At 41.2% G+C, this 15,007-nt stretch overlaps 1 protein-coding gene across 2 annotated transcripts in view; it reads left to right on the plus strand.

The window, feature by feature from the left end:
- The window catches only part of tmem69 (transmembrane protein 69), a 33,768-nt gene extending 19,495 nt beyond the window's left edge, over positions 1 to 14,273 (plus strand). Inside the window, exons 2-4 of one of the 2 annotated variants that reach the window (XM_059984196.1) lie at positions 509 to 607; positions 8,774 to 8,834; positions 9,763 to 14,273. In XM_059984196.1, coding sequence (XP_059840179.1) covers positions 8,790 to 8,834; positions 9,763 to 10,482 — 765 coding nt within the window. In that variant the 5' untranslated portion in view covers positions 509 to 607; positions 8,774 to 8,789 and the 3' untranslated portion in view covers positions 10,483 to 14,273. The remainder of the gene's footprint in view (positions 1 to 508; positions 608 to 8,773; positions 8,835 to 9,762) is intronic. The other variant, XM_059984194.1, reaches the window with a different exon arrangement.
- The last annotated feature ends 734 nt before the right edge of the window (positions 14,274 to 15,007 follow it).

The following is a 15,007-nucleotide window of genomic DNA, read 5'->3' on the forward strand; positions in this document are numbered from 1 at the left end:
CAGGAGCAGTATTAATGTAAAGGAATGAGGGTGATGAGGTTGATCATCCAGTAGCTTACTTTTCTAAGAAATTTAATAAGCATCAAAGAAACTATTCGACAATAGAGAAGGAATTGTTATCTCTTGTTTTAGCTTTGGAATATTTTGAGGTATATGTTGGTACAACTCAAAAATCACTTATTGTTTACACTGATCATAATCCGTTAGTTTTTCTGAGTAAGATAAAAAACAAAAACAGAAGATTATTAAATTGGAGTTTGATGTTACAAGAGTACAACATTGTGATAACTCATATTAAAGGTAAAGATAATGTGGTTGCTGATTGTCTATCTCGATGTTGAATGTACAATGTAATTTTTTTATGGAGTGGTTTTTTTTTCAATTGTAACACTCCTACTGTATTGTGAGTTGTAAGATGTTATATGATGGTATTATATATTGTGTATGTTATAAAATTTATATATTTGTTTTTCTTGTAAATAATTTTTGAAATTTTTGTTCTTGTCAGACCAAAAATGTTTTCTTGGAGGGAGCTGTTACATACTCGTGACTCGTGACAGTGGTACCCTTGTCACGTGACTGGGGTTGAAGCTATACTGGACTTGAGGTAATGGTCTTGTGATGGTGGAGTGACGTCATTTTCCCGCCGGTAGAGGTCATGTGACAGATTTTTTTACAGGGTATAAAAGGAGGACCCCTCCCTGTGAGGAGGGGCAGTTCGTGGCTGGATTTGCCATGTTGACTTCATGCCACTGCGTGATTTAATGTGATGACGCGGTTTGGTTGAAAGATGAAGTTTTATCTAATGCCTAAAGTTTAAAAGGTCATTGCCAGCAGTTTCTTTACAATACTGCTAGTTGAGATTCAGTGGAGAGTGAAGATCGGAGTTCGGGAGTTAAAGATCGAGGAGAATCGATTTCGACGGCGAAACAGGTTTGACCTTGTTTGATCCTCATTTGGAAGGAATTCATTGACTGTTCTCATGTTAATCCCTGCGAAATAGCAGAAAGGATTGGGAATAGTTCTGTAAAGGAAAGGTCAGTGCCTTTAAGCCGTTTCGTTTCGTAAATTCTTCGTGGGAAAAAGTTCGACCTTGGGAACCGAAGCAACACGATGTGAAAGAGAATTTAAATCATCTTAAAAAGTCTCTCCCTTAAATGGACTGTGAGCATTTTGAACTTCTGCAAAATTACTTTGAAGAACTGTTTTGGCAACATCGCTTTAAGAACTGTTTAAGCTTTATTGCTTTAAGAACTGTTTAAGCTGCCGCACAGCAGCTAACTTCTGGTTACGTTAGTGATTTGTTTACTTTTGGGGGGGGGGTTTGTTTTCAGTGTTTAATAAACGTGTTATTTGTTATAAAAACCCCTGACTAGCTCATATATTTATTGTTGCCTGAATCCGTAACAATAGTAGGTATAGGCAAGGAGGAACAAATGAGGTGCTTATTGAGTATAAGAAATGCAAAAGAGCACTTAAGAAAGAAATCAGGAAGGCTAAAAGGAGGCATGAAGTTGCTCTAGCAGACAAGATGAAGAAGAATCCTAAGGGATTCTACAGATAAAGGATTGATTGCAAGGGACAAAATTGGTTCTCTGGAAAACCAGAGTGGTCATCCATGTGTGGAGCTAAAACAGATTGGGGATATCTTAAGTGAATTCTTTGCATCTATATTTACTCTGGAGAAGGACACAGAATTTATAGAATGAGGCAAAGCGAAATCAACTTCATGGACCCTGTACAGATTAGGGGAGGAGGAGGTGGTGTTTGTTACCTTGAGGCAAATCATGGTGGATAAATCCCCAGGGTCTGACAAGGTGTTCCCACAGACCCTGCGGGAGGCAAGTGCAGATATTGCTGGGTCCTAGCAGAAATATTTAAAATATCCTTTGCAACAGGAGAGAAGAATGGAGGATAACCAATGTTGTTCCGATGTTTAAAAAGACTCTAAACGTAAACCAGGATATTATAGGCCAGGGAGTCTGACATCAGTTGTGGGAAAGTTATTGGATGGTATTCTAAGGGAATGGATATATAAGTACTTGGATAGACATGGACTGATTAATGATAGTCAGCATATCTCTGTGCGTTCGATCATGTCAAACCAATCTTATAGGGTTTTACAAGGAAGTTACCAGGAAAGTGGATGAAGGCAAGACAGTGGACTTTGTCTCCGTGGACTTTAGTAAGGCATTTGACAAGGTCTTACATGGGAGACTGGTCAAGAAGGTTCAGTTGCTTGGCACTCAGGATGAGGTAGTAAATTGGATCAGACTTTAGCTTTGTGGGAAAAGCCAGAGAGTGGTAGTAAATGGTTGCCTCTTTGACTGGAGGCCTGTGACCAGTGCTGTGCTGCAGGGATCGGTGCTGGGTCATCTGTTGTTTGTCGTCTTAATCGATGATCTGGATGATATTGTGGTTAACTGGATCAACAAATTTGCAGATGAAACCTAGCTTGGTGTGTAGTGTGGACAGTGAAGAAGGCTATCATGACTTGCAGGAGGATCGCTATCAGCTGTAAAAATGGGCTGAAAGTAGCAGATGAAATTTAATGCAGACAAGTGCGAAGTTTTGCACTTCAGTCGGGCCTAGCAGGGTAGGTCCTACACAGTGAATGGTAGGTTACAGAGGAATGTGGTAGAACGAAGGGATCCAGGAATACAGGTCAATAATTCATTGAAAGTGTTGTCACAGGTAGATAGAGTTGTAAAGAAAGTTTTTGGCACATTGGCCTTTATAAATCAATGATCAATGTATTGAGTACAGGAGATGGAATGTAATGTTGAAGTTGTATAAGTCGTTGCTGAGGCCCAATTTGGAGTAGTGTTTGCAGTTCTGGCTGCCCACCTCGGGAAAACTGTAAAGAAGGTTTAATAGCTACAGAGAAAACTTACAAGGATGTTGCCAGGTCTGGAGGACCTGAGTTATAAGGAAAGATTGAATAGGTTAGGACTGTATTCTTTAGCATGTAGAAGATTGAGAGGAGAGTTGATAGAGGTTTACAATATTATGAGGGGTATAGATAGGGTAAATGCAAGCAGGCTTTTTCCACTGAAGTTGGGTGGGACGACAACCAGAGGTCATGTGTTAAGGGTGAAAGATGAGAAGTTTAAGGGGAAAATTCACTCAGAGTGTCGAAAGAATGTGGAATGAGGTGCCAGCACAAGTGAACCATGTGATCTCAATTTCACCATTTAGAAAAGTTTGGATAGGTACATGGATAATTGGGATATGGAGGGCTATGGTCCCAGTGCAGGTTGTTGGGAGCAGGCAGTTTAAGAGGTTTCAGCATGGACCAGTGCTCCACTGTGCTCTACTTCTCTTATGACGATGACCGTTCAAGAGAGGCTATTTAAATGGGCCAATGACACTGGCAGTTGGAGTAGAAAATGTATACAAAGTGCCATAATAGGTTTCCCCCGCTGTGTAAAATTACAATATGGATGATAGCTGTGTAGAAGCTAGTAGTTATTTGTAACATGGAACACTGCTATTTGGAACTGCTTTGTGTTTCAGAACTGTGAAATCAATAGAGTGGAGGAGGCTGAGGGATGACTTTATTGAGGTTTATACAATCACGAGGGGATAGATAGAGTGAATGGCCATTGTATTTTCCCAGGGTGGGTGAGTCTAAAACTAGAGATCAGGTGAGAGGGAAAAGATTCAGACCAGACCTGAGGTGCAACTTTTTCGTAAGTGAATATGTAAAACATGCTACCGTAGGATACTGTAAAGGTGCATACAGTTACAATGTTTAAAAGGCTTTTAGACAAACCCATGAATTGGAAAGGTTTCTAACAATGGTTCCCAAACCTCTTTGGATTGTCGCCATATTGGCTCACAGACCACATCCCCAGAGCCCCCTTCTTTTTCAGATATTACATAAAAACAGTAAAGATTTTTGATTTATGATGCACAGTGAAAGAAAATAGGAATTGCAAATTTAAAGCAGTGACAAATCATTTGCAAAAAATATTCAAATCTGTTTTGAAGCTACAAATACAATTATTTCTTTAATTATAGTAAAACAATTATTATCATTAATGCTAGAGAGTGCATTATTAGACCAACTATTCACCAGTTCATTGCTTTTTCACCTTTCAGTGAGATGGATGACTTGGTGCTGTGATATCAGCTTCTCACAATCAGGCAGAATGCTATTCAGGAGTCTCGTATACCCATGTTCAGTAATTCGTGGTCTGTTTTGTTGCTTTGAAAGAAGTTGGTAACTGCACTGGAACTGACTTCAACTAAATACATTGTTGGAAAAGCAGTAGAGAACACCTTGACCTTCTTCCACAATGTAGGGTAGTGTTCAGAGATTGCTTTCTGCAACCAAAAGTCTTGAGATAAATTTTTGAACCTCTGATTCAGCTCAATGTCATTTTGTAGTGAGATTGGTTCTTCCTCCTTCCTGTTAATTTTTCATTCCAAGTGTTTAGGAAGGGATTTATTACTCAATCTGGAATCTAGATCAAGAGAACATCCTGAAATCTCTCTTATTTGTCTTTATGCAGCTCACCCAGGTGGGCACAGTATACTTCAAGATCATCATTTGGTATATTTGTTCTCTTCCAACTCGGAGAGGCTCAAAAATTGGCAAAGGTTGCAATGACCAATGTTGCACTTAAATAGGGTTAAATGAGACTGAAATGTGGAGACAACTGATTTGACCTTGATAAAATTCACATTGTATTCTTGCAATTGAAGACTGAATTAATTAAACTTTGTGAATAATTTGACAAAAAAGCAATGTCATGCCTAATATTCTTGAGTTGACACTGAATGAAGGATTTGAGTCTTCAAAGAATTTTATTATAGTTTCAAAAAACACAGCTCCTTTTCCTTTTTGAGAGCTATCTGACTTCCGTGTGCCACTGCAAGCATCCAAACAGTTCATTATTTTCAGTGCAAAGCTCTCAAAATACTCAAGAATGGAGAGCATAGGTCTTGATTCTAATTACCACTGTGATAACAGTATTTAATGATATGTGTCGCTGATTTTTGTGACACAGTGTTGTCTGTGAATTACACAGAATGGTAAATATGTTAGGTACAAATGTTTTCAAGAAAGTAATAACTCCAAGGTGGTGCCTTGTTTGTACTGTTACGTATTCAGGCAACAATAAATATATGAGTTCGGCAAGGGGTTTCTTATAACAAACAACATGTTTATTAAACACAGAAAACAAACCCCCCAAAAGTAAACAAACACTACCGTAACCGGAAACAGCTGCTGAGCGGCAGCCCAAACAGTTCGTAAAGTGATATTCCAAAACAGTTCTTTAAAGTGGTATTGCCAAAAGTTCGAAATGCTCACAGTCCATTTAAAAGGAGAGACTTTATAGGACGATTTAGGTTCTCTTTCACGTCGCTTGCTTCGATCCCCGACATCGAACTTCCCACGAAGAATTCACGAAACAGAACGGCTTAAAGGCACTGACCTTTCCTTCTCCACTACCTTCAATCCTTTCTAGGTAAACCTAGGGATTAACACGAAGATAGTCAACGAAATCCTTCCAAATAAGGATCAAACAAAGGTCGCCCCCGTTTCACCGTAGAAAGCGATTCTCCTCGATCTTTAACTTCCAACTTCGAATCTTCACTCTCCTCTAATTTCCTCGAACTAACAGAATCATAAAGAACCTGTTGGCAATAACCTTTTAAACTTTAGGCATTAAATAAAAACTTCATCCTTCAACTAAACTGCGTCATCACTTCAAACACGCAGTGGCATGAAGTCAACCTGGCAAATCCAGCCACGAACTGCCCCTCCTCACAGGGTGGGGTCTACCTTTTATAACCTGTAAAAAAAAAACCCGTCACATGATCTCTACTGGCGGGAAAATGACATCATTCTACCATCACAAGACCATCACCTCAAGTCCAGTACAGCTTCAACCCCAGTCACATGACAAGGGCTCCACTGTCATGTGTCACGAGTACGTAACAGTACAACCAATGGGAAATCATCAATGATAAGAATGTTGGTGAGAGGAATATCCTCCTCTTTGAAAATTTGTTTAATGACCCGAAATCTTGACTCCCCCTCCACATCGGTTTCTTGTCTCCTTGCAAATAACAACTCTTGAATCATGCTTTCATCTTTTATGAGGCGAAAATAACCAAGAAGCAAAGATTTGTTCCCTGGCAAAGTTGACTCATCCAACTGCAGAGCAAATTGGTGCACAATGTGTTTTCCACCTTTCCAGGTATTTCATTGTTCATCTTTGAACAGAGTTGTCACTGAATGCACTTGCTTTATTACTTGGTCTGGTGACTTTTGCAAAACCATGCTTAGAACTTCCCTTACTGCCAGCAGAATCAGTTCTCCAGTTGTAAGGGATTTTCCAGATTTAGCAATGAACATTGAAATGTTATATGAAGCACACAAATCATCGTTATACAAAAAAGCTGGATGAACTCAGCATGTCAGATGCTGCCCGACCTGCTGAGTTGATCCAGCTTTTTTGTATGTCTTGATTTGACCACAGCATCTGCAGTGCACTTTGTGTTTACTCATCATTGTTATGTTTTGAAGAAAAATAAAAATAAAATTAAAAATAAAAAAGAACCATAACCCTCATCGCTGGATCCTCTACAGTTTGCTTATCATCCAAATCGCTCTACGGAGGATGCAATATCCACCACACTGCACACAGTTCTCTCTCACTTGGACAACAAAGCCACACATGCCAGGATCCTGTACATTGATTTCAGTTCAGCGTTCAATACCATCATCTCGCAGAGACTAGTGGAGAAACTGTCGCTGCTTGGCCTTAACACTGCCATGTGTCGCTGGATTCTGGATTTCTTGACAGAGAGACCACAGTCAGTCTGTGTTGGCAGGAACATCTCCGACTCCATCACACTGAGCACTGGATCCCCACAAGGCTATGTGCTTAGCCCATTGCTGTTTACACTGCTAACTCATGACTGTACAGCCAGATTCAAGGAGAACCTGATCATTATATTTGCTGTTGATACCACAGTGGTGGGGCTCATCAGCAAGAATAATGAAACAATGTACAGGGAGGAGGTCAAACACCTAGAGAGCTGGTGCAGTGACAACAACTTGATGCTTAATGTCACCAAAACCAAGGAGATGATCGTCGATTTCAGACGGTCTCAGCCTGAGCACACATCCCTCAGCATCAGCGACTCCACAGTGGAGAGAGTGGAAAACATCAAGTTCCTTGGAATGCAGATCTTGGACAATCTCACCTGGTCTAGGAACACCACTGGGATTGTGAAACGAGCCCAGCAGAGATTGCACTTTCTGAGGAAGCTTAAACAAGCATCACTCCCCACTAACATCTTAACTACATTCTACAGAGGAGTGGTTGAGAGTGTGCTGACCTTTTGCATCACAACCTGCTACTCCAGCTGCAGTGCTGCCAACAAAAAAGCCTTGCAGAGGGTGGTTAGGGGAGCAGAGAAGGTTATTTGGCTCTCCCCACCTTCTGTCCAAGACCTCTTTCAGAGTTGATGCCTCCAGAAGACATGGTACATCATTAAAGACCCCTCACACCCTCTCCATGAACTGTTTGTTCTTCTGCATCAGGTAAACGTTACAGGAGCATCAAAACTAAAACCACAAGGCTACTAAACAGCTTTCTCCCACAGGCAATCAGACTGCTAAATAGCTGCTCTACCGGACTCTGCTTTGGACACTTATAACTTGTCTTTGACTGACATGTGACTCTTCTGTTTTACTATTTATTGTTATGTTTATTATTTAGTGTTGTGTTTGTTATGTTATGATTGCACTGCTCCTGGGAAACGCTGTCTCATTCTGCCCTGCAGAGCTGATGTACGGTTAGAATGACAATAAAGTTTTTGAATCTTGAATCTTGAAGTGACTTCTGAATCTGAAAGTTTTCACGAAGTGACTGAAAGTAAGCCAAGTTTTTGTTTGCTTTGTCAGAGTGTATTCTCTTCAAATGTTAAGAAGCCTTCAAATGTGGTCAAGGCCAAATGAAAGGACAGATCCTGAACTTTATCCCAGTGAATGCCATACCCTAAATTACAGGAGTTGCATCACTGTGTGATTTGGTATGGAAATCGTACTAGTTAACACTGTACTACAGTGGTGAACAGCAATAATGTGCAGGCCTGGCCCAGAAATAGCATGATTTCTTCAGTCTAGACTTCCCATGATACACCAAATACAGAAGTGTCACATTACTTTTCAACAACTATAATGCATTTTGAGCAAAGTCTTAGAGAACAGTGGGTTAGCAAGAGATGAGATGATTACATGAATATTGTGCAAGCACGAGGAAATCTGCAGATGCTGGAAATTCAAACAACAACACACACAAAATGCTGGCAGATCACAGCAGGCCAGGCAGCATGTTTAGGGAGAAGCGCTGTCGACGTTTCAGGCCGAGACCCTTCGTCAGAATGAATATTGTAGTCATTTGCTATATGTGTCCCCCCTCACTGCACCTTTTATCTTTATCAAACCCTTTCCCCCAGCAGGGTGATATTGCCCCCTTTTGGAACCACGGGTTTAGAAGAATACAGACCAAATAGGACAAGCTCAGGGGCCATTGGGGCAAAGGAAGCTAAGTATAATTCATAGAAACATACAATAACATTAGTAATCTGAAATCAAAGTGTTTAAAGCTACAGGAATCAAACAAGTTAATACTTATTACCAATAATTATGAACCCACTCCACTTAATTTTCTAAACATCTTTCCTTTTAACTGGAGAATGATAATATTCAAATGTAGAGACATATGAAGATTTGATTTCATTTTTGCAGGCATCCAGGACTCAATATGTATGCTCTTTTGATGCGGAGCTGCTTTCAAACCAACAAGAAGGTAAGTGTTAAACATTTCGAGAATGGAAATTTCACCACTGCACTGACTGGATTTCAGAGAAATGTTAAAACATGTTACTTTTCCAGTAATAATGCAGTAGAAAAAATGCTGTTAATTATACGATTGCAGAGGCATAATTGAGAACATTTAGAATTCTGTAATTTGTCATCATTGGTAAGGGTATTATTGAAAGATAAATATGTGCTCTCAAGAACCTGAAATACTCATTCAAACTTAATATAATAATAAGACATTTACTAACCAATAAAATATGTTAGGATGAGACTAGCTGGGAGAAATATCAATAGAATTGAAACTACAGAAAATGTAAGTTGCTGAATAAACATAGTGGATGGTAGGATCGTTGGCAAGCTTGCCTGACTTTTTTCCGGAGGTGTAATTTGCCATTTGATTTGGCCTATGTGGCTGTAGAAGTGCAATCATTAGAAATAAATTGTTCATTGGTGGACTGAAGGAAATATCTGTTCTACGTTTGCAAATGAATGTGGCCAGTATATATGGCAATCTAAACTTATGATTTTTAAGTACATAGAAACAACACTTCCTATATAGTTGTTTAATAACTTTTATGTTTATGAATTATCCAACAGACTAAACCAAAACTGAATATATCTTTTAATTCACTGCTATGAAATTTAAACAAAAATAGTCCTGAACTATTTCATGTGGGGAACTAATTTTATATGGTTTTTAATTTTGAAAAGTTCTTTGTATTTCTTATTCAGAAAAGAATGGTATTTTTGCCAACTGAGTTTGAGGAAGAGTGGGATTTTAAAAAAATATGGTGATAACAATATGCCTTGAGTTTTAGAAATAAGTTTCTATGCATGTTGCAGCTAAAACAAACTCTGATGCTAAATCGACCACACATACTATTTCTATTAATCATTTTTACTTTATATTCCAGATTCTGAAAATGACATCACTGTTTCTAAATGAATCAAGAAAAATTACTTCCCATTGTTTATCAATCCCTTATATGCAAAGAATTACCTTGCAGCAAAACATGAAATACCTGCAAAAATCTGCACCTTTTTTGATTCAGACGAGCACGTTTTATCTGTCCTCTCCAGCATCCAAGATGAAGAAAGTAGAGGACCCAGAGAAACGTGAATTGGACTTGTTAAGATATGACTTTAAAGAACTGAAGAACACTCCCAAACCTGCTCTCTATCTTGCTTATGGTGGATTGATTCCTTTTGTCTCTGTTCCTCTTTTCATGGCCATTTCAGAAATGTATTTCCCTGAACTAGCTTTTGCCCAAATAGCATATGGAGCAGCAATACTCTCTTTCCTTGGAGGAGCACGATGGGGATTTTCAATTCCAGAAAACAGCCCTGCAAAACCTGACTGGCTGAATCTGGGAAATAGCGTGGTTCCTTCCTTATTTGCCTGGATAGCCCTACTCTTTCGTGACAATTTCAGTGAGGCTGCAATTATGATTATCATGGGTCTTGGTATAGCATTACATTATGACTTAAATTTACTCCCAGGGTATCCCAGTTGGCTCAGAGCACTTCGAACTGTGTTGACTGTGGTAGCAACTTTCTCTTTGGTTGCTTCAATAGTAATAAAAAGTACATATCCTGAGAAAAAGTTATGTGAAAACGATATTAAAGGAAAGTGATTTCATGAGTTCTTCAAATTGGGTAACAGTAGACAACATCATCTTCTTAATTCAAACAAACTGATTGTGTGTGGAGAAAACCAAATGTGGTGATTAACAATTAGTTCACACCTATACTATTTGTAAGAATCTTTTGATTAACATTCATTATATCCCTTTTTTTAGTTTGAGGCCTTTTTCTGACATTGTTGTAAGTATTGATGATAATTTAAACATGAAATCAATTTTATGTCTTTAGGTTAAAGAAATTTTTGTTGTTTAAGAGCATCCATTGGTGTCTTTATTACTGGCCGCAATCCATATGTTAAAGCCAATTATTTATGCAAACTATATATAACAATAAGGTTTGGCCAATATTTGTATATCAGTATCTACAGATACATTAAAGACATACAACACTATAATCTCGCTTGAAGTTTAAAAGAGGTTTTGCAGTCAGAAACCTTTAAATTTAGGGTCATTGTTTATGTTGAGAGATGATAGCAGCTAGGTGAGATGCTCCTGCTTATCAGCTGGGAAATCATGTGCCAGGAAACACCATCCTACCAGCAAAGCAAAAGATTACAACCCATAGATGTTCTTGTGTGTTTTGCATTTCAAAGCTTGTATTTACTCCCAAGTAATTTTTGTTCACAAAACCATATGTATACTAGTTTATTTCTAACCACATTTGTCTGTTCATTTAGGCTGAGCCTCTGTCTGATATGGTATTTAAATCGATTGAGTGTGAGTTTGTGGTCTTTTAGAAACATAGAAAACCTGTAGCACAATACAGGCCCTTTGGCCCACAAAGTTGTGCTGAACATGTCCCTACCTTAGAGATTACTGGGTTTACCCATAGCCCTCTATTTTTCTAAGCTCCATGTACCTATCCAAAAGCCTCTTAAATAACCCTATCGTATCTGCCTCCACCACTGTTGCCGGCAGCCCATTCGATGCACTCACCACTCTCTGAGTAAAAAATTTACCCCTGACATCTCTTCTGTACCTACTCCCCAGCACCTGAAACCTGTGTCCTCTTGTGGCAACCAATTCAGCCCTGGGGAGAAACCTCTGACTATCAACGTGATCAATACCTCTCATCATCTTGTACACCTCTGTCAGCTCACCTCTCATCCTCCTTCACACAAAGGAGAAAAGGCTGAGTTTACTCAACTTTTTCTCATAAGGCATGCTCCCCAATCCAGGCAACATCCTTATTAATCTCCTCTGTACCCTTTCTATGGCTTCCACATCCTTCCTGTAGTGAGGCGACCAGAACTGAGCATAGTACTCCAAGTGGGGTCTGACCAGGGTCCTATATAGCTGCAACACTACCTCTCAGCTCCTAAATTTACATCCTCAAAAAATTCAATCATTCTCATAAGGCCCTTGATAAAGCCATGCTGACTATTCCTAATCATACCTCCCCAAATGTTCATAAATCCTGCCTCTCAGGATCTTCTCCATTAACTTACCAACCACTGAGGTAAGACTCACTGGTCTATAATTTCCTGGGCTATCTCTACTCTCTTTCTTGAATAAGGGAACAACATTTGCAACCTTCCAATCCTCTGGAACCTCTCCCGTCCTCGTTAATGATGCAAAGATCATCGCCAGAGGCTCAGAAATCTCCTTCGCCTCCTACACTAGCCTGGGGTACATTTTGTCCAGTCCTGGCGACTTACCCAACTTGGTGCTTTCCAAAAGCTCCAGCACATCCTCTTTCTTAATATCTACATGCGTAAGCTTTTCAGTCTTCTGCAAGTCATCACCGCAATCACTAAGATCCTTTCCCATAGTGTATACTGGAGTAAAGTATTCATTAAGTATCTCTGTTGCTTCCATACACACTTTCCCACTGTCACGCTTGATAGGTCCTATTCTTTCATGTCTTATCCTCTTGCTCTTCACATACTTGTGCAATGCCTTGGGGTTTTTCTTTATCCTGCCCGCCATGGCCTTCCCAAGGCCCTTCTGACTCTCCTAATTTCCTTTTAAACTCCTTCCTGTTAGCCTTATAATCTTCTAGACCTCTAACATTGCCTAGCTCTCTGAACCTTTTGTAAGCTTTTCTTTTCTTCTTGACTAGATTTATTACAGCCTTTGAACACCATGGTTCCTGTATCCTACCATAACTTCCGTTTCCTTGGAACGTACCTATGCAGAACTCCACACAAATATCCCCTGTATATTTGCCACATTTCTTCCGTACTTTTCCCTGAGAACATCTATTTCCGATTTAAGCCTCCAATTTCCTGCCTCATAATTCCCCTTACTCCAATTAAACACTTTTCTAACTTGTTTGTTGCTATTCCTCTCCAATGAAGAGAGAGTTAGAATTATGATCACTATCTCCAAAATACTCTCCCACTGAGAGAACTGACACCTGACCAGGTTCATTTCCCAATACCAGATCAACTACAGCTTCTCCTCTTGTAGGCTTATCTACATATTGTGCCAAGAAACCTTCCTGAACACACCTAACAAACTCCACCCCATCTAAACCCCTTGGTGTAGGGAGATGCCAATCGATACTTGGGAAATTAAAATCTCCCATCACAACAACTGTTATTATTACACCTTTCCAAGAAGTTTCCCTATCTGCTCCTCGATATCCCTGTTACTATTGGGCAGCCTATTAAAAAAAATACCCAGTAAAGTTATTGACCCCTTCCTGTTCCTAATCTCCACCCACAGAGACTCCGTAGACAATCCCTCCATGGTGTCCACCTTTTCTGCAGCCATGACACTATCTCTGATCAACAGTGCTACGCCCCCACCTCTTTTGCCTCCCCCCCCATCCTTTCTGAAACGTCTAAAACCCAGCACTTGAAGTAACCAATCCAGTCCCTGAGCCATCCATGTCTCTGTAATGGCCACCACATCATAGCTCCAAGTACTGATCCAAGCTCTAAGCTCGTCCGCTTTGTTCACAACACTCCTTGCATTAGACACATCTCAAACCTTCAATCTGAGCGCATCCCTTCTCTTATCACCTAGCTATCCTCCCTCACACTCTGTCTCCTAGCTGTCTCTATTTGTGAACCAACCTCTCAGTAGTCTCTTCAGTTTGGTTCCCCCCCCCCCCCAACAATTCTAGTTTAAACTCTCTCTGGTAGACTTAGCAAACCTCTCCGCCAGGATAACGGTCCCCCTGGGTTTCAAATGCAACCTGTCCTTTTTGTACAGGTCACACCTGCCCCAAAAGAGGTCCCAATGATCCAGAATTCTGAATCCCTGCCCCCTGCTCCAATCCCTCAGCCATGCATTTATCCTCCACCTCATTCTATTCCTGTTCTCACTGTTGTGTGGCACAGGCAGTAATCCCGAGATTACTACCCTTGCGGTTCTGCTTCTCCACTTACTTCCCAACTCCCTGTAGTGTTTTTTTTTCAGGACCTCTTCCCTTTTCCTACCTATGTCATTGGTACCAATATGTACCACGACCTCTGGCTGTTCTCCCTCTCACTGCAGGATATCTTGGACATGATCTGAAACATCCCGGACCCTGGCACCTGGGAGGCAAACTACCATCCGAGTTTCTTTTCTGCATCCACAGAAACGCATCTGACCTCTTAACTATAGAGTTGTAGCGGTGTGCTACACGCAGCGCTAAAATTACGACACAGAGTCGGTAACTGCAGTTGAAGGAAAAAAACTTTATTCGAAAATTTCAGCCTCACTTTTAAGCCTCTGTCAACCGGCCCCCCATGGCGCAGAGACTCCAAAGCTCTGTGCTCACAAACCCCCGTAGGCTATCTAATTGTGAGTCGGTTCGGATACGCCAGGAAATGGGTCGCCACATACCCCCCCCCCCCCCCCCCAGAACCGGTGATACACCCCCCAATGTCCACAGTCTGGGCCGGAACCTGCTTGGGAGGTCGGCCTCTGCGCCGAGGTGCCGGAAACTCGGCCGGTTGCGCCAGGTCCACATGGGCCGGTTTGAGGCGGTCCACCGTGAAAACCTCCTCTCTCCCCCCAACGTCCAGCACGAACGTGGACCCGTTGTTCCTGAGCACTGTAAACGGCCCCTCGTATGGCCGCTGCAGCGGCGGCCGATGCCCGCCCCTTCGTACAAACACAAACTTACAGCGTGTTCATATCACGTCGGGGTCACCAATTGTAGCGGTGTGTTACATGCAGCGCTAAAATTACGACACGGAGTCGGTAACTGCAGTCGAAGGAAAAAACTTTATTCGAAAACTTCAGCCTCACTTTTAAGCCTCTGTCAACCGGCCCCCCATGGCGCAGAGGCTCCAAAGCTCTGTGCTCGCAAACCCCCGTAGGCTATCTAATTGTGAGTCGGTTCGGATACGCCAGGAAATGGGTCGCCACATAGTCCCCTATCACTACTGCCTTCCTCTTCCCTTCCCTACCCTTCTGAGCCACAGGGCCAGACTCTGTGCCAAAGGCACAGCCACTGTTGCTTCCCCGAGGAAGGCTGTTCTCCCGCCCCCCCCCCCCCCAGCAGTATGCAAATAGGAGTACTTATTGTCAAGGGGTACAGCCACAGGGGTATTCTCTTGTACCCGACTCTTCCTCT

Source organism: Hypanus sabinus, chromosome 11 (genome assembly GCF_030144855.1).
Source record: "Hypanus sabinus isolate sHypSab1 chromosome 11, sHypSab1.hap1, whole genome shotgun sequence".
In the NCBI taxonomy this organism is placed as follows: domain Eukaryota; kingdom Metazoa; phylum Chordata; class Chondrichthyes; order Myliobatiformes; family Dasyatidae; genus Hypanus; species Hypanus sabinus.